Below are 21,622 nucleotides of genomic sequence, written 5' to 3'. Positions count from 1 at the left end.
AAGCAAAAAAGGAGGAGAAGAAGATTGGGAAAGTGTCATGGAATTGTGACGGCAGATGTCCTTAGTGTGAGGACTTAGTCGTGAGGCCAATGCATCTATGTGGTAGCTTGAGAGGGGTTGAGAGGAATCGAGAGACGCAACACAAGACAAGGATTTAGACAGCGTTGGGCCCCCGGAAACATCATCTGGTAATAACCCTACATGCTGTTTGTGGCTAGGTCTCATTATGATCATGAGGGAGTCGCCGTAAGCCGGCTCTCCTCCTTGTGTCTAGCCCTAGATATTGTTTCTTGTCCCCCCCCCTCTTTGGGGAGCCCTGCCCCTCCTTATATAAGTTAGAGGGGCGGGTTACATGTGGAGTCCTAGTAGGACTAGGACTAGTCTATCTTTTCTTACAAGTTGAATACAAGTCTGGGTCTTGCTTCCTCGTAAAGGAAATATTCATCATCCCTTTCCTCTTAAGCCGACCCACCTTTATATGAACCGGCATACTGGGCCTTGGGCCTTGTCGTCCGTCCGAAGCACCCGCCGGGTCACCCATGAGTCTTCAGGCTCGTGAGTCGTCACACCAGTGAGCCGCTGGACACGTGAGTCACAATGTCCAGGCGGGTTATATGTAAACCGCCATGTCCAGGCAGATCGCCAGTGAGTCGCCTAGCTCCAGCCGAGTCTTCTGGTGAATCGCCTTGTCCGGACGGGTCATAACTCCGGCCGGGTCATACCGCGGGGTATATCCTCGACATTAGCCCCCAGTTTAATTTGGATTTATCCATGTTAAACTGATCCTGCAAAAATAAACACCAGAACAACTTTGACAGCTTGTGTTCTGGGTTAAAAATTCTTGTAAGCCGGCACCTGATCATCCTTAATTATTTCTGCTCCGTGTTAAATATTCTCCTGAGACGGGACCTGATTATCCTAAAGTCCAATTGTTATTTCCTTCATCTAGAAAATCCGGGTCAATAAGCTAACTTCATACTCAATTTGCTGATGTTGGTTTCTCACAGAAAAATATTGTGAAGAATAATCCACTTGAGTCGGATTCCAAGGCGCCGGGTTAAATAATTTAGGTCTTCAAATATGCATCTGATATTCAACCGGCTTGAAGATGTAAAACTTGCCGGTTTATCATTACCAAAAACTGCCGCATTATAAAATAGACGATGTCGGGTCATAATTTTTGTTGACACCGGTTTATGTAATTGATCCTCCTAATTTGCTCAAAACTGATAATTTGAAGATTTTTCTCCTTTATATCCATATTACATGTAACCTCCAAGTCTTGAGAAGAACAAAGTGATGGTTTAAGACTTGCTCCAATAAATGTTGCAACCTTGAAGAAATCTGGTTTATTCATCTCAATCATATAAACTGAATATTCCACACATGTAGCCCCCAAGTGCCGGGTTGTCATGCTTGCAGCAACCTGGGACTTGTAATTGCTTTATGCTCATGAAAACTTCAACCAGTGTAGCCCCCAAGGGCCGGGTCATTATGCAATAATGAGCAGGGACTTTGTAGATATAATCATGTGAAATTGAACAACAGTGTGTAGCCCCCAAGGGCCGGCTTAGTAAGATGATACTGAGCTGGGACTTTGCATATAATTGATAAGAACATCATATAATATAGTCTCCACCATGGGGCTTGAATCCACGTCCACAACGTTAAGAGCTTTGTACTCCACCAACTACATAGTGGAACGTTCAATATAATGGATTAATGCTTGCATACCTTGAATTTTTGACAGGAGAAATTAGTAGCCCCCAAGGGCTAACTTATTTAGAATGTGATGAATCGGGTCTTCAATAAATTGAGCAAAAATGACTTTGCATTAGCCCCCAAGTGCCATGGTGCATGCTGGCAGTGACATGGGACTTGTATATTCGACGTAATCTCGATTTGAACAATGTAGCCCTCAAGTGCCGGGTCGTAAGCCTGCAGCGACTCGGGACTATTTCCTCCATTGTAAAATAAATCATGTCCATTGATAAAAATAATAGCCGTTGCGCTAAAGTGACCTTGAAAACCTCAATCATAACACTGGTTATTGATAATCACAATAGAAATCCAGCCATGTTGGCTATTCATGATTTGAATAATATAATCCGGTATGAAAACCTCAATCATTCAATATCATCATGAAAATCCAGCCAGTTTTGGCTATGAAAGATTTGAATACCTCATCGGTTGACAAGTAAATCCGAAGTTTAAATACCTGGCGGCTCTTAGACTGAAGCATTTATATAAGTCATAGTGCTGCAAATCCTGCACAGAGTTTAAACAACATATGCCCTGGCGACTTAACCATCAAGAGCCAGGGTGGGTAATCACCCAAATGTAGTCTTATCCTGCACACAAGTACTCCCTCCGTAAACTAATATAAGAGCGTTTAGAATACTAAAATAGAGATCTAAACGCTCTTATATTAGTTTACAGAGGGAGTAGATCACAATATCCCTATGATCCTTTGAATGATACTGCCGGTTTATGTGACCCGGACGGTGAAGTTGATTCTGTAAGAATCGACACATATGATATTTGTGACAACTCAAATACTTGCGATTGTATAAAAACAGATAAATTTTTTGAGGCTTCTGATTTGAATACGATCAGTAAACCGTTCCAAAGGGATTAAGCTAAGATTCGAATACGATCATATAGCCCCCAGTGGCATTGGCGTTGCCGATCAAAGTGGGTATCGACAGCTATGTTCTCTTTGGTTCGAATATGACCTATGTTTGAATAGGAAGCCCCCAAATGACCTTAAAAATTGTTAACGACGCTAATTCGAATACGATCCACGTAGATTCCCAAAGGGGTTGAGCTATGATTTGGATACGATCAAGAAGCCCCCAAGTAGGTTCAGCAGGCTGCTAATCAAAAGGGTATCGACAGCTATGTTCTCTTTGGTACGAATACGACCTATGTTTGAACAGGAAGCCCCCAAGTGACCATATAAGTTTTGGCATTGCGTTGATCAAGAGGGTACTGATAGCTATGCCCGATGAGCAGGAAGCCCCCAAGTGACCATAATAAGATGAGCCGTAAGGCAGGATGCCTATGTTTGAACCGCGCATCAAGGCAGCAAGTTCTTTTTTGGCAACCTTTAATTTTTCTTAGAACTCGAACTTGCGAGAGATTAATTCTTTTTGAACCGGAACTTTAAACCGGATTTGAAAGCTTCAAAAAATTTGTGACGGACAAATTTACCTTGAGCCGGATTTTGAACCGGTTTTGAGAGCTTCAAAGCTTTGCGGGAGAGAGATGTCTCTTGAGCTGTATTTTAAACCGGAATCTTCATTTTGAACTGGAAATTTTTCTGACGGCTTTAAAATATTCGCCAATAAAGCAGTAGCCTCCAGGGCCAGGTTATCTTCCCTTCAATGACCCGGAGTTCTTGAATTCATTGAAACCGGCTAATTTTGCCGAGCCGTACCATTGTAGCCCCCGAGTCTCAAGATGGCTCGAAGAGTTGGCTTGAGATTCTCCATATTTGACCATGGCAGAAGGTGTATATCATTGGCGTTGATAACGTGATGTGAATCCACAGAAGGTTGAGGTGACTGCGGCAGGTTATAAATGGTCCCATATGAACCATGTCAGCAACTCGGCCAATGGTTCCTTCCAACTGGTTGTTTGAAGTTGACGGCGGCTGATAATACATAATAATTTGCCTCCAATTTGTTGGAAGAAAACCGGGCTTCCCAAGTAGTGACTTGTTCATACTCAATAAACAACTTATGCAGACAGGTGCAGCCCGATGCGCCAACTGTAGACCGGGCCACGAGAGACGGACGGTAAAGACGACCGCAACATCTAAGGCAGCATAGATAGATAAACCGGCCGTGGCATTGTAATTCAGTGCGGACGGGCAAGTTGTCCTCCTTGTTGTAAGCCAGCATGGTCGCGAGAGACGGCCATGGCGTTGTAAGTCGGTGCGGGCGCGAGAGACGGCCACGGCGTTGTAAGCCGGTACGGGAGTCCGTTGAGTAACGACGGCCACCTGTGCCAAAAGATGTTGGCGTGCCTCCATCTCCGCGGTATAATATCATTTTTTGTCATAAATAATTGCCCTACATAAACAATATTGCAGACCAAGGCAAATATAAACTGTTCTTTGACAAAAACAACTTGTGCTAATAAGAAAAACTTGAATGGATATGACCTGATTTGTTCGGATGACGGATGATCCGTTTATCGCTACAGAGGTGGCTCAGGCAGACCAGCGACTCAATATAGTTCCGGCGGCTCAGGCAGAACGGCGGCTTAATATAACCCCGGCGGCTCAAAGCGGCAAGGGCGGCTCAACGTGGCTCTGGCGGGTTGATGTAGATTAAGCTGCATGGGCCGCGACTTGCGCACACATGTTCCATCAGTATGCGGGCGCAGATGCCGGTGCGTGATGTTGCTGACGTACACTTTATAGGCACAACATGGCACCACCTTTGCTGCACATAAAAATATACAGACCAAAGTAGTTGTTCTTTGATGAAAACAATATTTAATAAAATAATCTTAAATAGATATCACCTGATGTTTTTCTGGACCGTAAATGATCCGTTCAATGTGCTTGTAGCACCAGCGCTTCGCAGTATGCCTTTGGGTTTATCCTCCGCGGGACGCATCCAAAAAGATCCAGGTGCGGCGAGCCAATAGTCAGGCCAGGCAAGTCATCCGAGGGGCAGCGGGTCAACTCTTCAGCGGCTCAATGGGCGAGTTTGACAACGGCTTAAAACAAATCACGCTGCAGCGGTGACGAAGGCGGGCGAGTCAACCCAGGCGGGTGCAATGAACCCAAGTGGCAGTGAAGGCAGGCTCGACGACGGGTCTCAATGGAAACAGGTCACGGCGGTTTAACTGAGGCCTGGCCGGTCTGAAAACGGCTTAGGATCCGTGTGGCAGTTTAATTCGTTGCTTGATCTTTTGACTACTAAAATTGCTACCTGTCAATCCGGATTGGATCCTTCATCACGTGATCTTTTTTTTCTTCCTCCTTAGTCTCACGTGGTTGTGGATGCCAAGCCTCCTCTAGCATAGTCTTCGGTGGCAATCAATAACAGAAAAACTGAACTAGAAGGAGGAAGCAAAACCGACTAGACCTCGAATCCTACTCCGGTCCTCGTGTGTGTACTGCTTCAAGGATTGGTAGTACTAGCGCAGAACAACCTGATTAACAAATCGCTCCGCCTCAAAATTTTCTTCATGGTTTTACATTATCCTGACGCAGCGTATGGCGGCTCAAGGTGAGGTTGGCGCTGCAGAATCGTCCGAGTCCGTGTTTACGCCCGGGTCTTTCTCCAGGTCGTGGCCAATTTGAATAAATTATCCGAGTCGTGCTGAGTTTGACCTTTGCATTTTCGCTGCATGCGTGCGGATCTGAACGCCAGCGTGGCTTCTCGATGAATAGTAATACTACTTGATTGATCTTGACGGGAGTAGTTGGCATGTTTTTGATCTTCACCTACGAACTGATGAATCGCCCAATGCTAACACCGCTGCCGCAGAGCACTTCGTGAATCTTGACCAATGAACTCATTGTTGATGTGAATTTTCCCACGCCGGCTCTTGTTAAGCCGAACCCTAGAAAATATCCCTCCAAGAACTCGACACCACCGTGTGCAGGCCCCACGGTGGGCGCCAACTGTCATGGAATTGTCACGGCAGATGTCCTTAGTATGAGGACTTAGTCGTGAGGCCAACGCATCTATGTGGTAGCTTGAGAGGAGTTGAGCGGAATCGAGAGATGCAACACAAGACAAGGATTTAGACAGCTTCGGGCCCCGGGAAACATCATCCGGTAATAACCCTACATGCTGTTTGTGGCTAGGTCTCATTATGATCATGAGGGAGTCGCCGTAAGCCGGCTCTCCTCCTTGTGTCTAGTCCTAGATATTGTTTCTTGTCCCCCCCCCCTCTTTGGGGAGCTCTGCTCCTCCTTATATAAGTTAGAGGGGCGGGTTACATGTGGAGTCCTAGTAGGACTAGGACTAGTATATCTTTTCTTAGAAGTTGAATACAAGTCCGGGTCTTGCTTCCTGGTAAAGGAAATATTCATCATCCCTTTCCTCTTAAGCCGGCCCACCTTTATATGAACTGGCATACTGGGCCTTGGGCCTTGTCGTCCATCCGAAGCACCTGCCGGGTCACCCATGAGTCTTCAGGCTCGTGAGTCGTCACACCAGTGAGCCGCCGGACACGTGAGTCACAATGTCCAGGCGGGTTATATGTAAACCGCCATGTCCAGGCAGATCGCCAGTGAGTCGCCTAGCTCCAGCCGGGTCTTCTGGTGAATCGCCTTGTCCGTCCGGGTCATAACTCCAGCCGGGTCAAATCGCGGGGTATATCCCCGACAGAAAGAGAGGGCAAATAAAACGACAAGGGTGAAGTGGGGGATAGGTAAACGAGAGGCAAATGGAAAATAATGTAAATGCGAGGGAGATGAGTTTGTGATGGGTACTTGGTATGTCTTGACTTGAGTGAAGACCTCCCCGGCAACGGCGCCAGAAATCCTTCTTGCTACGTCTTGAGCTTGCGTTGGTTTTCCTTGAAGAGGAAAGGGTGATGCAGCAATAGTAGCGTAAGTATTTCCCTCAGTTTTTGAGAAACAAGGTGTCAATCCAGTAGGAGGCTCCTCAAAAGTCCCACGCACCTACACAAACAAACCAAGAACTCGCAACCAACGCAATAAAGGGGTTGTCAATCCCTTCCCGACCACTTGCGAAAGTGAGATCTGATAGACATAGTATGATAAAATAAATATATTTTTGGTATTTTATAATATAGATGCAAAAAGTAAAGATGCAAATAAAAGTAGATTAGAAGCAAATATGATAAGAGATAGACTCGGGGGCCATAGATTTCACTAGAGGCTTCTCTCAAGATAGCATAAGTATTACGGTGGGTGAACAAATTACTGTCGAGCAATTGATACAAAAGCGAATAGTTATGGGATTATCTAGGGATGATCATGTATATAGGCATCATGCCCGCAACAAGTAGACCGACTCCTGCCTGCATCTACTACAATTACTCCACACATCGACCGACTCCTGCCTGCATCTAGAGTATTAAGTTCACAAAGAATAGAGTAACGCATTAAGCAAGATGACATGATGTAGAGGGATAAACTCATGCAATATGATATAAACCTCATCTTTTTAACCTGGATGGCAACAATACAGTACGTTCCTTGCAAACCTTTCTGTCATTGGGTAAGGACACCGCAAGATTGAACCCAAAGCTAAGCACTTCTCCCATGGCAAGAAAGATCAATCTAGTAGGCCAAACCAAAATGATAATTCGAAGAGACTTGCAAAGATAACTCAATCATACATAAAAGAATTCGGAGGAGATTCAAATATTTCTCATTGATAAACTTGATCATAAACCCACAATTCATCGGATGTCGACAAACACACCGCAAAAAGAGATTACATCGAATAGATCTCTACAAGAGAGGGGGAGAACATTGTATTGAGATCCAAAAACCGAGAAGAAGCCATCTAGCTAATAACTATGGACCCGAAGGTCTGTGGTAAACTACTCACAACTCATTGGAAGGGCTATGGTGTTGATGTAGAAGCCCTCCATGGTCGATTCCCCCTCCGGTAGAGCACCGGCGAAGGCTCCAAGATGGGATCTCGCGGATACAGAAGGTTACGGCGGTGTAAATTGTGTTTCGGGTGCTCCCTGGATGTTTTCGGGGTACGTAGGCTTATATAGGAGGAAGAAGTACGTCGGTGGCCGCCCGAGGGGCCCACGAGACAGGGGGCGTGCCCTATAAGGGGGGGCACTCCCTACCCTCTCGTGGCCGCCTCGGAAAACACACCGCAAAAGAATATTACATAGAATAGATCTCCAAGAACATCGAGGAGAACTTGGTATTGAGAATCAAAGAGAGAGAAGAAGCCATCTAGCTAATAACTATGGACCGGAAGGTCTGTGGTAAACTACTCACGCTTCATCGGAGAGGCAATGGTGTGTATGTAGAAGCCCTCCGTGATCGATCCTCCCTCCGGCAGATCACCGGAAAAGGCCCCAAGATGGGATCTCACAGGTACAGAAGGTTGCGATGGTGGAAAAGTGTTTTTCATGGCTCCCCCTGACGTTTCTAGGGTATAAGAGTATATATAGGCGAAAGAAGTATGTCGGTGGAGCTACGAGGGGCCCACGAGGGGGCGGGGGGCGTTCCTACCCCCTCCCTTGGCACGCCCTCCTGCCTCGTGGCCTCCTTGTAGAGTCCCAGACTTCAGCTCCAAGTCTTCTGGATTGCTTTCGGTCCAAGAAAGATCCTCGCGAAGGTTTCATTCCTTTTGGACTCCGTTTGATATTCCTTTTCTGTAAAACACCAAAATAGGCAAAAAAAACATAAACTGGCACTGGGCCTCCGATTAATAGGTTAGTCCCAAAAATAATATAAAAGAGCATATTAAAGCCCATTAAACATCCAAAACAGATAATATAATAGCATGGAACAATAAAAAGTTATAGATACGTTGGAGATGTATCAAGCATCCCCAAGCTTAATTCCTTCTCGTCCTCGAGTAGGTAAATGATAAAAATAGAATTTTTGATGTTTAATGCTACCTAGCATATTTCTCAATGTAATTTTCTTTATTGTGGCATGAATGTTCATATCCGAAAGATTCGAGACAAAAGTTTAATATTGACATGAAAACAATAATACTTCAAGCATACTAACAAAGGAATCATGTCTACATGGCCAAAGAAAGTTATCCCTACATAATCATATAGTCTGGCTATGCTCTATCTTCATCACATAAAGTATTTAATCATGCACAACCCCGGTTTCAGCGAAGCATTTGTTTCATACTTTAGTATTTTCAAACTTTTTCAATCTTCACGCAATACATGAGCTTGAGCCATGGACATATGACTATAGGTGGAATAGAATGGTGGTTGTGGAGAAGACAAAAAAGGAGAAGATAGTCTCACATCAACTAGGTGTATCAACGGGCTATGGAGATGCCCATCAATAGATATCAATGTGAGTGAGTAGGGATTGCCATGCAACGGATGCACTAGAGCTATAAGTTTATGAAAGCTCACCAAAAGAAACTAAGTTGGTGTGCATCCAACTTGCTTGCTCATAAAGACCTAGCGCACTTTTGAGGAAGCCCATCATTGGAATATACAAGCCAAGTTCTATAATGAAAAATTCCCACTAGTATATGAAAGTGACAACATAGGAGACTCTCTATCATGAAGATCATGGTGCTACTTTGAAGCACAAGTGTGGTAAAAGGATAGTCGCATTGCCCCTTCTCTCTTTTTATTTGGGCATTTCTCTCTTCTTTTGTATGGCCTCTTTTTTTATTTAGTCCGGAGTCTCATCCCGACTTGTGGGGGAATCATAGTCTCCATCATCCTTTCCTCACACGGGACAATGCTCTAATAATGAAGATCATCACACTTTTATTTACTTACAACTCAAGAATTACAACTCGATACTTAGAAACAAAATATGACTCTATGTGAATGCCTCCGATAGTGTAGCAGGATGTGCAATGATTCAAGAGTGACATGTATGAAAAATTATGAACGGTGGCTTTGCCACAAATACGATGTCAACTCCATGATCATGCTAGCAATATGACAATGATGGAGCGTGTCATAATAAATGGAACGGTGAAAAGTTGCATGGCAATATATCTCAGAATGGCTATGGAAATGCCATAATAGGTAGGAATGGTGACTGTTTTGAGGAAGGTATATGGTGGGTGTATGGTATCGGCGAAAGTTGCGCGGTATTAGAGAGGCTAGCAATGATGGAAGGCTGAGAGTGCGCATAATCCATGGACTCAACATTAGTTATAAAGAACTCACTTACTTGTTGCAAAAATCTACAAGTAATCAAAACAAAGTACTACACGCATACTCCTATGGGAAGGGTTGGTAGGAGTTAACCATCGCGCGATCCCGACCTCCACACATAAGGAAGGCAATCAATAAATAAATCATGCTCCAACTTCATCACATAACGGTTCACCATGTGTGCATGTTACCGGAAACACAAACTTTAACACAAGCATTCCTCAAATTCACAACTACTCTACTATCATGTCTCTGATATCACCATCCTCATATCTCAAAACAATCATCAAGTATCAAACTTCTCATAGTATTCAATGCACTTCATATGAAAGTTTTTATTATACCCATCTTGGATGCCCATCATATTAGGACTAATTTTATAACCAAAGCAAATTACCATGCTGTTCTAAAAGACTCTCAAAATAATATAAGTGAAGCATGAGAGATCAATAATTTCTATAAAATAAAACCACCACCGTGCTCTAAAAAGATATAAGCGAAGCACTAGAGCAAAATTGTCTATCTCAAAAAAAAATAAGTGAAGCACACATAGAGTATTCTAATAAATTCCAATTCATGCGCGTCTCTCCCAAAAGGTGTGTATAGAAAGGATGATTGTGATAAACTAAAAATCAAAGACTCAAATCATAGAAGACACTCCAAGCAAAACACATATCATGTGGTGAATAAAAATATAGCCTCAAGTAAAGTTACCGATGCTTTCCAAGGCATCCCCAAGATTAGGCTTTTGGTTGTCCTTGAATTATCTTGGGGTGCCTTCGTCATCCCAAATCTTAGGCTCTTGCCACTCATTGTTCCAAAATCCATCGAATCTTTACCCCAAAACTTGAAAACTTCACAACACAAAACTTCAATAGAAAATCTCATGAGCTCCGTTAGTATAAGAAAATAAACCACCACTTTAAGGTACTGTAATGAACTCATTACTTATTTATATGGGTGTTGAACCTACTGTATTCCAACTTCTCTATGGTTCATACCCCCCCGATACTACTCATAGATTCATCAAAATGAGCAAACAACACTCGAAAAACAGAATCTGTCAAAAACAGAACAGTCTGTAGCAATCTGTAATTTTCGAATACTTCTTTAACTCCAAAAATTCTGAAATAAATTTTTGGACGTGAGGAATTTGTCTGTTGATCATCTGCAAAAATAATCAACCTAAAAGCACTCTCCAGTAAAAAATGACGCTAATATTGTGAGCGCACAAGTTCTGTTTTTTACAGCAAGATCGCAAACACTTCACCCAAGTCTTCCCAAAGGTTCTACTTGGCACAAACACTAATTAAAACATAAAACCACATCTAACCAGAAGATAGATGAACTATTTATTACTAAACAGGAGCAAAAAGCAAAGAACAAAAATAAAATTGAGTTGCCTCCCAACAAGCGCTATCGTTTAACGCCCCTAGCTAGGCATAAAAAGAAGAATAGATCTAGGTATTGCCAACCTCGGAATGCAATCCATAAGTGACTCTCATAATAGATTCATAAGAGAATTTAATTTTCTTCCTAGAAGAGTGTTCCATGTCCTTACTTAACGGAAATTAGAATCTAATATTTCCTTCTTTCATATCAATAATTGCACCAATCGTTCTAAGGAAAGGTCTACCAAGAATAATAGGACATGTAGGATTGCAATCTATATCAGGAACAATGAAATCTACGGGCACATAATTCCTATTTGCAACAATAAGAACATCACTAATTCTTCCCATAGGTTTCTTAATGGTGGAATCCGCAAGATGCAAATTTAAAGAACAATCATCAAATTCACGGAAACCTAGCACATCACATAAAGTTTTTGGAATCGTGGAAACACTAGCCCCCAAATCACACAAAGCATAGCATTCATAATCTTTAATCTTAATTTTAATAGTAGGTTCCCACTCATCATAAATTTTTCTAGGGATATAAACTTCTAGTTCAAGCTTTTCTTCATCAGATTGCATCAAAGCATCAACGATATGTTTAGTAAAACCTTTATTTTGATGATAAGCATGAGGAGAATTTAACATGGATTGCAACAAGGAAATACAATCTATCAAAGAGCAATTATCATAATTAAATTCCTTGAAATCCAAAATAGTGGGTTGATTGCTACTTAAAGTTTTGACCTCTTCAATCCCACTTTTATCAATTTTTGCATCTAGATCTAAAAACTCTGAATCATTGGGATGCCTTTTAACTAAAGTTGGCTCATCTCCAGTCCCCTATTTATCAAGATTCATATTGGAAAATAAAGATTTAATAGGAGTCACATCAATCACTTTTAGATCTTCATCATTATTATCATGTAAACTAGAAGAACACACTTTCATAAAACACTCTTTTTAGCACGCATCCTAGCGATTCATTCTTTGCATGCACCAATGGAAATTATGATGGATTTGAGAGACTCATTGATACCATGCTTAGTTGGAATAGATCTAAGTTTCAAAGAATCAACATCAAGAGAAATTCTATCCACGTTTCTAGCCAACTCATCAATCTTAAGCAATTTTTCCTCAATCAAACCATTGAAATTCTTTTGCAAACTCATAAATTCTTTAACACTATTCTCAAAATCAGAGGGCGTCTTATTAAAATTTCCATAAGAGTTGTTGTAGGAATTACCATAATTATTAGAGGAATTACTAGGAAATGGCCTAGAATTAAAATTGCCTCTATACGCGTTGTTAACAAAAATTTTCCTGCCAACAAAATTCACATCCATAGATTCATTATTATTCTCAATCAAAGTGGACAAAGGCATATCATTAGGATCAGAAGCAACACTTTTATTAGCAAATAATTTCATAAGTTCATCCATCTTTGCACTCACATTAATTTCTTCAATCGCATGAACTTTTTTACTAGTGGATCTTTTGGTGTGCCATTGAGAATAGTTAACCATAATATTGTCTAGGAGTTTAGTAGCTTCTCCTAAAGCGATTTCCATAAAAGTGCCTCCCGCGGCCGAATCTAGAAGGTTTCTTGAAGCAAAATTCAATCCGGCATAAAATTTTTGTATGATCATCCACAAATTCAAACCATGTGTAGGGCAATTACTTATCATCAATTTCATCCTCTCCCAAGCTTGTGCAACATGCTCATGATCAAGTTGCTTAAAATCCATAATATCGTTCCTAAGAGAGATGATCTTAGCGGGAGGAAAATACTTAGAGATAAAATTATCTTTGCACTCATTCCATGAATCAGTACTATTTTTAGGCAAAGAAGAGAACCAAGTCTTAGCATGATCTCTAAGCAAAAACGGAAATAGCTTCAATTTAACAATATCATTATCCACATCTTTCTTCTTTTGCATATCACACAAATCAACTAAGTTGTTTAGGTGGGTTGCGGCATCTTCACTAGGAAGGCCAGAAAATTGATCTTTCATAACAAGATTCAACAAAGCGGTATTAATTTCACAAGATTCAACATCGGTAGTAGGAGCAATCGGAGTGCTAATAAAATCATTATTATTGGTATTGGAAAAGTCACACAATTTAGTATTATCTTGAGCCATCGTGACAAGTAATCAATCCAACACTCAAGCACACAAGAAGCAAGCGGAAATAGGCGAATGGAAGAGGGGCAAAGAAAAGGCAAATGTTTTAGAAAATCATTTTAGAAGTGGGGGCGGGGGACGAGAGGCGAATGGCAAATAATGTAATGCGAGGGAGAAGAGTTTATGATGGGTACTTGGTATGTCTCGACTTGGAGTAGATCTCATCGGCAATGGCGCCTGAAATTGGCAAGTTGACGGGAGATCAAATCTTGTCTTGACTTGGCGTAGGTCTCCCCGGCAACGGCGCCGGAAATCCTTCTTTCTACCTCTTCATCATGTGTTGGTTTTCCCTTGAAGAGGAAAGGGTGATGCAGCAAAGTAGCATAAGTATTTCCCTCAATTTTGATAACCAAGGTATCAATCAAGTAGGAGACTACACACAAGTCACCTAGTAGCTGCACAAACAATCAAGAAACTTGCAACCAACGCGATAAAGGGGTTGTCAACCCCCTCACGACCAATCACAAAAGTGAGATCTGATAGAGATAATAAAGTAAATGTTTTTGGTATTTTTGTTGTATAGATTGGAAAGTAAAGATTGCAAAATAGTGAACAAGATGCGATGTAAATAAAAGAGATGTAGTATAATAGGAAAGAGACCCGGGGGCCATAGGTTTCACTAGTGGCTTCTCTCGAGATAGCATGTATTACGATGGGTGAACAAATTACTTCCGAGCAATTGACAGAAAAGTGCATAATTATGAAGACATCCAAGGCAATGATCATGAATATAGGCATCACGTATGTGTGAAGTAGACCGGAAAAAATCTACATCTACAACTATTGCTCCACACATCGACCGCTATCCAACATGCATCTAGAGTATTAAGTTCATAAGAATGGAGTAATGCATTAAGCAAGATGACATGACGTAGAGGGATAAACTCAAGCAATATGATATAAACCCCATCTTTTTATCCTGGATGGCAACAATACAATATGTGCCTTGCTGCCCCTACTGTCACTTGGAAAGGACACTGAGGGAGTCCTGGATTAGGGGGTCCTCGGGCAGCCGGACTATATACTTTGGTCGGACTGTTGGACTATGAAGATACAAGATTGAATACTTCGTCCAGCATCTGGGTGGTACTCTCCTTTGCGTGGAAGGCAAGCTTGGTAATTCGGATATGTAGATCTCCTTTTCTATAACCGACTCTATGTAACCCTAGCCCTCCCCGGTGTCTATATAAACCGGAGGGTTTAGTCCATAGGACAAGAACAATCGTAATCATAGGCTAGCTTCTAGGGTTTAGCCTCTACGATCTCGTGGTAGATCAACTCTTGTAATACTCATATCATCAAGATCAATCAGGCAGGAAGTAGGGTATTACCTCCATCGAGAGGGCCCGAACCTGGGTAAACATCGTGTCCCCCGCCTCCTGTTACCATTGGCCTTAGACGCACAGTTCGGGACCCCCTACCCGAGATCTGCCGGTTTTGACACCGACATTGGTGCTTTCATTGAGAGTTCCACTGTGCCGTCATAGTAAGGCTTGATGGCTCGTGTTGTTGTCTAGGACAACATCACCTCTGGGGGAGCCCTGGCTCTAGGCCAGACTCTCCGGCTGGGCGGCTTCGTCATGACCACCCATTCGGCCGCCGGGCCAATGATGACTTCTCAGGTCATCAAAAATAGCCTCCACGTCAGCTCGGAATTCACCGAGCAGATGGATCCAATGGAGCTCTCCTCCCTGAAGGAGCTCTTGGATCGCATCGCCGCCCTAGAAGTCACTACGGACTATGATTGAATCGGGCTTAAACCCGACCAAAGGGAGATTAACTCTCCGCCGGTCACCCATCAGATAGCGATGGTGGAGGAACAATGCAGCGATTCTTCCTCTATTTTGAGGACGAACTATGTCCGGATTCCCGAGCACTCCGAGCCGGATACCTGTCTACGGGAGGACATGGCCCAGGCTCCGAACCTAGAATCGGATGGTGGGCCAGGAAAATTGGGCAACATCCCGGAGTCCGAGCTGCCAAGCTCGGAAGCTCCTCTGCCCCTGGGTCTCAGATCGGGTCAGGGTTTGGCCTTAAATCTACCCACCCGCCCAGACACAAGTGATCTTTCCCACATTAGACAAGAGCCCCAAGAGACAGTACATCACTTCTTGCCCAGATTCCTCCTTGTAATGAGCAAGGTTAAGGACTGTCACGAGGAAGACGCAATTTCATTCTTTTGCAAAAATTGCACGTACAAGGGAATCCTGAACGCCAAAAGTCATCGTGACATAGCACACTTCGCTGACTTGGCGGCCATAGTACAAAAGTACTGTGCGATGGAAAGTGCCTGGAAAACCCAAACAAGATTCTGGCATCCTCGGCTCTCACTAAACCCCTTGTCCGAACTAAAAGAGTGCACTCTCGCAAGTCAACCGATCGAATTACAAAGAAACCAAAGCACACTATAGGGAGTGGAACCGTATTGGAGGGATGGCTCATTGGGCCATGCAAAATTCACAGTACATCGGATACCATACCAACACACAGCCTTAGAGCATGTTGGATACTCCGGCAGGTGGCCAAGAGCGGCGAGGATCTCCTCATCAACAATACCGCAGAGCACCATCCCGCAGAAAATGTCAATACAGTACTGATAGTCTTCGAGACTTTCGCCTCAAATAATAGGTGTAAGCGAGCACTCCGCAGCCTCGCCGAAGTCTGCCACATTGCAGCAATAAATCCATGAAACGACACGGCCATAACTTTCAATGCCAGTGAAGAACCTCAATTCAGAACAGTCCGTGCACCAGCCGCTTTGGTCCTTAGTCCAATTGTGGACGGCTTTTGGCTTACTAAAGTGCTCGTGGACGGCGGCAGCGAATAAAACCGCATCTACAAGGAAACTCTCAACAAAATGGAAATAGAAAGAGCTGCATTGAGCAAAGTAGCACGACCTTTAGAGGAATCATCCGTAGTCGGAAGGCACGATCTACGGGAAAAATCACACTAGATGTGGTATTCGGCACGCCGGAGAACTACAGGTCCGAAGAAATCACATTCCAATTGGCCCCGTTCAGTAGCGGATACCACACCCTTCTAGGACGGGATGCATTCACGAGCTTCCAAGCTATACCCCATTACGGGTACATGAAGCTCAAGATGCCTGGGCCCAATGGAATCATCACTCTAGCTAGTGATCCGGACGTAGCATTCCACACCGAAAATAAAACGGCCGCACTGGCCATTGAGGCATTATCCGAAGCCCTAGCGGCCGAAGAACTAATTGCGCTGCGCTCCATGGTGGACAGGGACGACGTGATACTCGACAAACGACCCAAGTCCACCTCTTTCAAACCAGCGGACGAAATATTCAAATTCCAGGTCCACACGAGGGACCCCACAAAAACAGCATCCATCGAGGCACAGTTGAACCCTACAATAGACGCCCACTGCGAGAGTTCTTGCGTGAGAATTAGGTCATCTTCGCCTGGCATCCTTCAGACATGCCAGGTATCCCACGCAGGCTGGCCGAGCATAGCCTAAACATACTGAAGGGATACAAGCCGGTCAAGCAGACTCTTCGGTGCTTTTCAGAAGCTACGCGACAAGCCATGGGAGAAGAGCTAGCCAAGCTACTCGAGGCCGGATTCATCAGAGAAATAAAACATCCGTACTGGCTAGCAAACCTGGTGATGGTACCTAAGAAGGACAAATCCTGGTGCCTATGTGTCGATTTTAAGGACCTCAATAAGGCTTGCCCTAAGGATCCCGCCCCCCTCCCCCGCATTGATCAAATCATCGACACTACTGCAGGACACGACTCATTGTGCTTCCTCGACGCATACTCCGGATACCATCAAATCAAGATGGCAGAGTCCGATCAAGCCGCAACGGCATTCATCACTCCATACGACCCCTTCTGTTTTAACACCATGCCTTTCGGGCTCGAAAACGCCGGTGCAACCTATCAACGCATGATTCAGACATGCCTGGAAACACAAATCGGCAAAACAGTGGAGGCATACACAGACGATGTGGTCATCAAAACCAAACACATCGAATCTTCTATAGACGACTTGAGGCTTATGTTCGACAATCTACGAACATATGACATCAAGCTTATTCCGGAAAAATGCGTTTTCTGCGTACCCGCTGGAAAGCTCTTGGATTTTACCGTTTCCAACAGAGGAATTGAAGCAAATCCGGCTAAAATCCGAGCCCTGTCACAGTTGGCTACCCCAACAGACCTCAAGCAAATCCAAAAAATAACTTGATGCGTGGCTGCCTTAAGCCGCTTTTTCTCTCGATTAGGAGAAAAGGCACTACCTCTCTATTGCCTTCTTCGACACACCGAACACTTCGAGTGGATGGATGCGGCTACGACTGGATTGGAAGAAATAAAGGCCCTCTTTTCCAGCAATCCAATCCTGGCCGCGCCAAATATCGGCGAACCTATGCTGTTATATATAGCTGCAACACACCAGGATGTAAGCGCAGTGCTCGTCGTCGAACGAGAGATGGACAGACATAAGTTCCCGCTTCAAAAGCCGGTATACTACGTATCCACTGTCCTCACTCCATGCAAGTCACGGTACCCACATTATCAAAAGATAGCATAAGTTGTCTTCATGGCATCCCGGAAACTACGACACTACTTTCAAGAGTGTTCAATCACGATGGCCTCTGAAGTACCCCTCAACGATATAATAAATAACCGCGATGCCACAGGCCAGATTGCTAAATGGGCTATTGAGCTCCTCCCATTCGATATAACATACAAACCACAACGAGTCATTAAGTCGCAAGTACTGGCTGACTTCGTCGCCAAATGGACAGAAGCCGAACTCCCTAAAGAGTACGACGCGTACTCCAATTGGATCATGCACTTTGATGGCTCTAAGATGCTGGCTGGTCTGGGGGCAGGCGTTGTCCTGACATCCCCCACCGGAGATATAGTCCAATACGTACTCCAAATACTATACACAAATTCCAACAACGCAGCCGAATATGAGGCTCTGCTGCATGGTCACTACAAGGATACCCCCTATAAAGCAACGCAAATTCTATAACATCTTGACTATGTTGCAAAATTTACAGTAGATACGCATATAAACAATGCAGCATATGCGTATGTAGAGTTGTAGCTCATTACCCTATCGTGATACATATGAGAAAAAACTGAAAACAGGATAAAGAGAGACGCCTGGTTACGGCCCAATAAGCAACGAACACAAGCGAAGAAAAAGTGAAGACTTTCTATCAACAACTATTATGATGATGCCTTTGATGTAGAATATCACTGCAGTTACATTTGAACAAATGAAATCCCTTTGTAACAGATGAGTTTTCGTCCGAAACCCTAATACTTCTAAAGAGATTGTTTGTTTTGTACACGAAGTCATTCAGTTTTTGTCGTAACCCTCTCAACTTTTTAGCACATGCTATGTGGGTGAAATGATGATACCATGCCAACTTTCAACCTTTTCAGAGTTCATTTGAAATGCTTTTATAAACCTTTTCAGAGTTCATTTGAAATGATGATACCATGCCAACATGCAACTAAAATTATAAAGTATTTTCTGTTCGAAACATTAAAAGCAAAAAGAATTTTCATAAAATAAATAAAAAAAGTAAAAAAGAAAAGAAAATAAATAAGTAGGAACAAAATAAAATAAATAAATAGAAACAAAATAAACTTTAATAAATAAGTAGAAACAAAATAAACATTAATAAATTAAAATAAATAAACTTTAATAAAATAAATAAAAATGGCAACAGTGAGTAGAAACAAAATTTAAAACAAAAAAGAGGCTAGCCAACTCGCTCCCAGGGCGCTCTCTCGATTTCTTCCTTCGATAGCCGTTCGATCCTGGTCAACGCAGTCTTCTTTTCGTTCCTATCCGTTTGATCTTCGCTGGGAATTGACGTCTGCGTTTTGACCGGCGGTAGATCCTCGGTGGGGGATGACTTGTGGGCTCGTGCTCGGTTTGATTGGCTGGGTGCCGGTTTCTTCGGTGCGCGGGGCAGCCTCTCCTACCGTGTCGTGTGCGCGCGAAGGCAGCGTCATGGGCGCTGTGCGGGTTACGCGCTGCTCGGACGATGCATATATACCTGGTTTTGCCGCCCGCACCTGCGCTGGACCGATGACGGGTGGACCTGTGCTGCTGCTGGCCCCGCTCGTCGGTTGAACTGGTTGCACGTCCCACGATGCTTCTCTCGGGTCAAACATGCCTGGGGACCGTCGCTCGCACGCACGCTGCTTGCCTCGTCCGCTGCGCCCGCGTCGTGCGTTATGGGAGCAGCTGCGCAGGGCTCGGCCGGTGCATGTGTGCGTCTCTCCAATCGCGATGATAGGTGGGCCGGTCCTGCTGCTGGTCCCGCTCGTCAGCTGCGCGGATTGAGTCATGGTCGTTGGTTGTGCGGACTGCGCCGGGTTGGCTGGGGCACGTTCGCGTGGACCCCTGGCTGACTGATGCATCGTGTGCGCGTCCTGCGTGCCTCACCTCTGTATGCGGTTGGAGAGAGGAGATGGACTGGCAAAATATCTCGCGAGCCCACCTCCCGCGTCTCCATCGACCTAGCCGCCTCCATGCTCGTGCATCCTCCCGCGTCAATGGCGCCCAAACCTCCTCATCTCGGATCCCGTGGGACCGAGGTGCGGGCATGGAGGCGAGCATCCCTGGTGGCCGCGGCGACCTATAGGCAAAGGGTGGCGGTGGGGGCGGCGCTCGATTAGATCTGCGGGAGAGAGAGAGAGAGGATGAGAGGGAGAGATAAGGAAGAAGATGAGAGGGAGAGAGAGGAAAGGGGAGAGGAAGGGCTTCTACGTCACCGCTCTCTGGATGCACGCCATCCACCGGCGCACGCTCGCCACCAACCTCGCCGGTTTCGCCAAGTTCGGATGCCTCAAGGACCTCCCCGATATCCTCTATCGTATCCTCCACGACCCCCGCGATGAGCGCAAGGACCAGGACGACGTCGCCGCGGCGGCCCCGGGGGCAAGAGTGGCAAGCGGCAAGCGGCGCTGCGTGGACGGCCTTGCCGCCGCCGCGGCTGAGGCCGTCAAGGCCCGGCGCGAGAAGGAGGCGGAGCACGCGCAGGCCGTGCTCGCGCGCTACGACTCTGACGAGGCCTTCCGCAACCTCTACGACGGCGTCGCCGACCTCTTCGTCTGGCTGCTCAAGTCGGGCCTGGAGCACCTGCGCGCGGGCGACACGGCCAAGATCGTGTTCGCCGCCAAGTGCGCTCGTCGTACACATGGGTCTCCTTTGCTCCATGGGTGCCGCTGGCTGAGGTTTGCCGTGCTCTTCTTCTCCTCTTCTTCCGCTCTGTTCTTTATTCGCCTTTCTAATTCCGTGTGCTTCAGTTTGTTTTGGTCCTGCGCAGTTTGATTCGCCTTATTGTCGCCCGCCTCGAGTCATGATTCCTTCTAAATAACACTGACGCTAGGCACTGGTAGGAATCCAGAGGAAAAGAAACAGTAAACCAGCGATGTTGTTTCTTTTTTAGCCTGCTCAAGGTTTACTCTTTCCTACTTACTGTCATGGTGGTTGGTTCACTGCTCATTTTATTGTTTCAGAATTAGCAGCCCGTCGTGTTTTGATTTGCCTCGTGCTGCTTATATTTCATGTTTGCGTGTGGGAAGGATGTGTGCTATAGATTTCATGTGTGGATCCGAGTTACCTAGAATGGTTGAGAACCGAAACAACTTTATCGCTGCAATGCGCTTGTACTGCTTTTAGACAGCAAGTACCGATAATCAACTCCAACACTGAAGATTCATTTAATTTTATCACCATTTTTTAAGAATAGATAAATGCAACAAATGTCTAGGTAAGATTATCCACTACTGAATTGTCTTTCATTTTGCCTTCCAATTCAAGTGCTTACAGGATAACACATGCATTTTTTTCAACCTTACTACAGTACAAATTTTTCGAAAAGGGTTTAAATTGGTTTCTTTTGCGAGCGATGGGTACATACGGTTTGGGGAAATAGGCGTCAAGGTACAATAACTCCTTGACGAATCAGTAATCAAGTGTAATGAAATACTGCATATTTATTTTTGGGAAGTGAACCAGGCTACTCATTGATTAATAAAAGCTTTATAGTTCTGTTCTCCTTCCATTCATTTCTTCAGTATTATTCATTTATTCTCTTAGATTAAAGGGTTATTGTGATGATGTCCTGTTGTTCTGTATGTATTGGATAGAGGATGAGTCGTTGAACGACCTCTTCCCTTGTTGCAATTTCCCACGTGAG

General features: G+C 44.4%; 1 protein-coding gene across 1 annotated transcript; it reads left to right on the top strand.

Annotated features, from left to right (window-relative positions):
• The first annotated feature begins 19,864 nt into the window (after positions 1 to 19,864).
• LOC119368894 lies at positions 19,865 to 21,543 on the top strand. Its single transcript, XM_037634011.1, has 2 exons — positions 19,865 to 20,654; positions 20,727 to 21,543. Exons 1-2 carry the CDS (start codon positions 20,146 to 20,148, stop codon positions 20,749 to 20,751), a joined length of 534 nt encoding a protein of 177 aa, XP_037489908.1. The 5' UTR covers positions 19,865 to 20,145; the 3' UTR covers positions 20,752 to 21,543.
• The last annotated feature ends 79 nt before the right edge of the window (positions 21,544 to 21,622 follow it).

The sequence above is a fragment of the Triticum dicoccoides genome, chromosome 2B, assembly GCF_002162155.2.
Source record: "Triticum dicoccoides isolate Atlit2015 ecotype Zavitan chromosome 2B, WEW_v2.0, whole genome shotgun sequence".
Taxonomy (NCBI): Eukaryota; Viridiplantae; Streptophyta; class Magnoliopsida; order Poales; family Poaceae; genus Triticum; species Triticum dicoccoides.
This window is presented reverse-complemented; position numbering and strand designations above follow the sequence as displayed.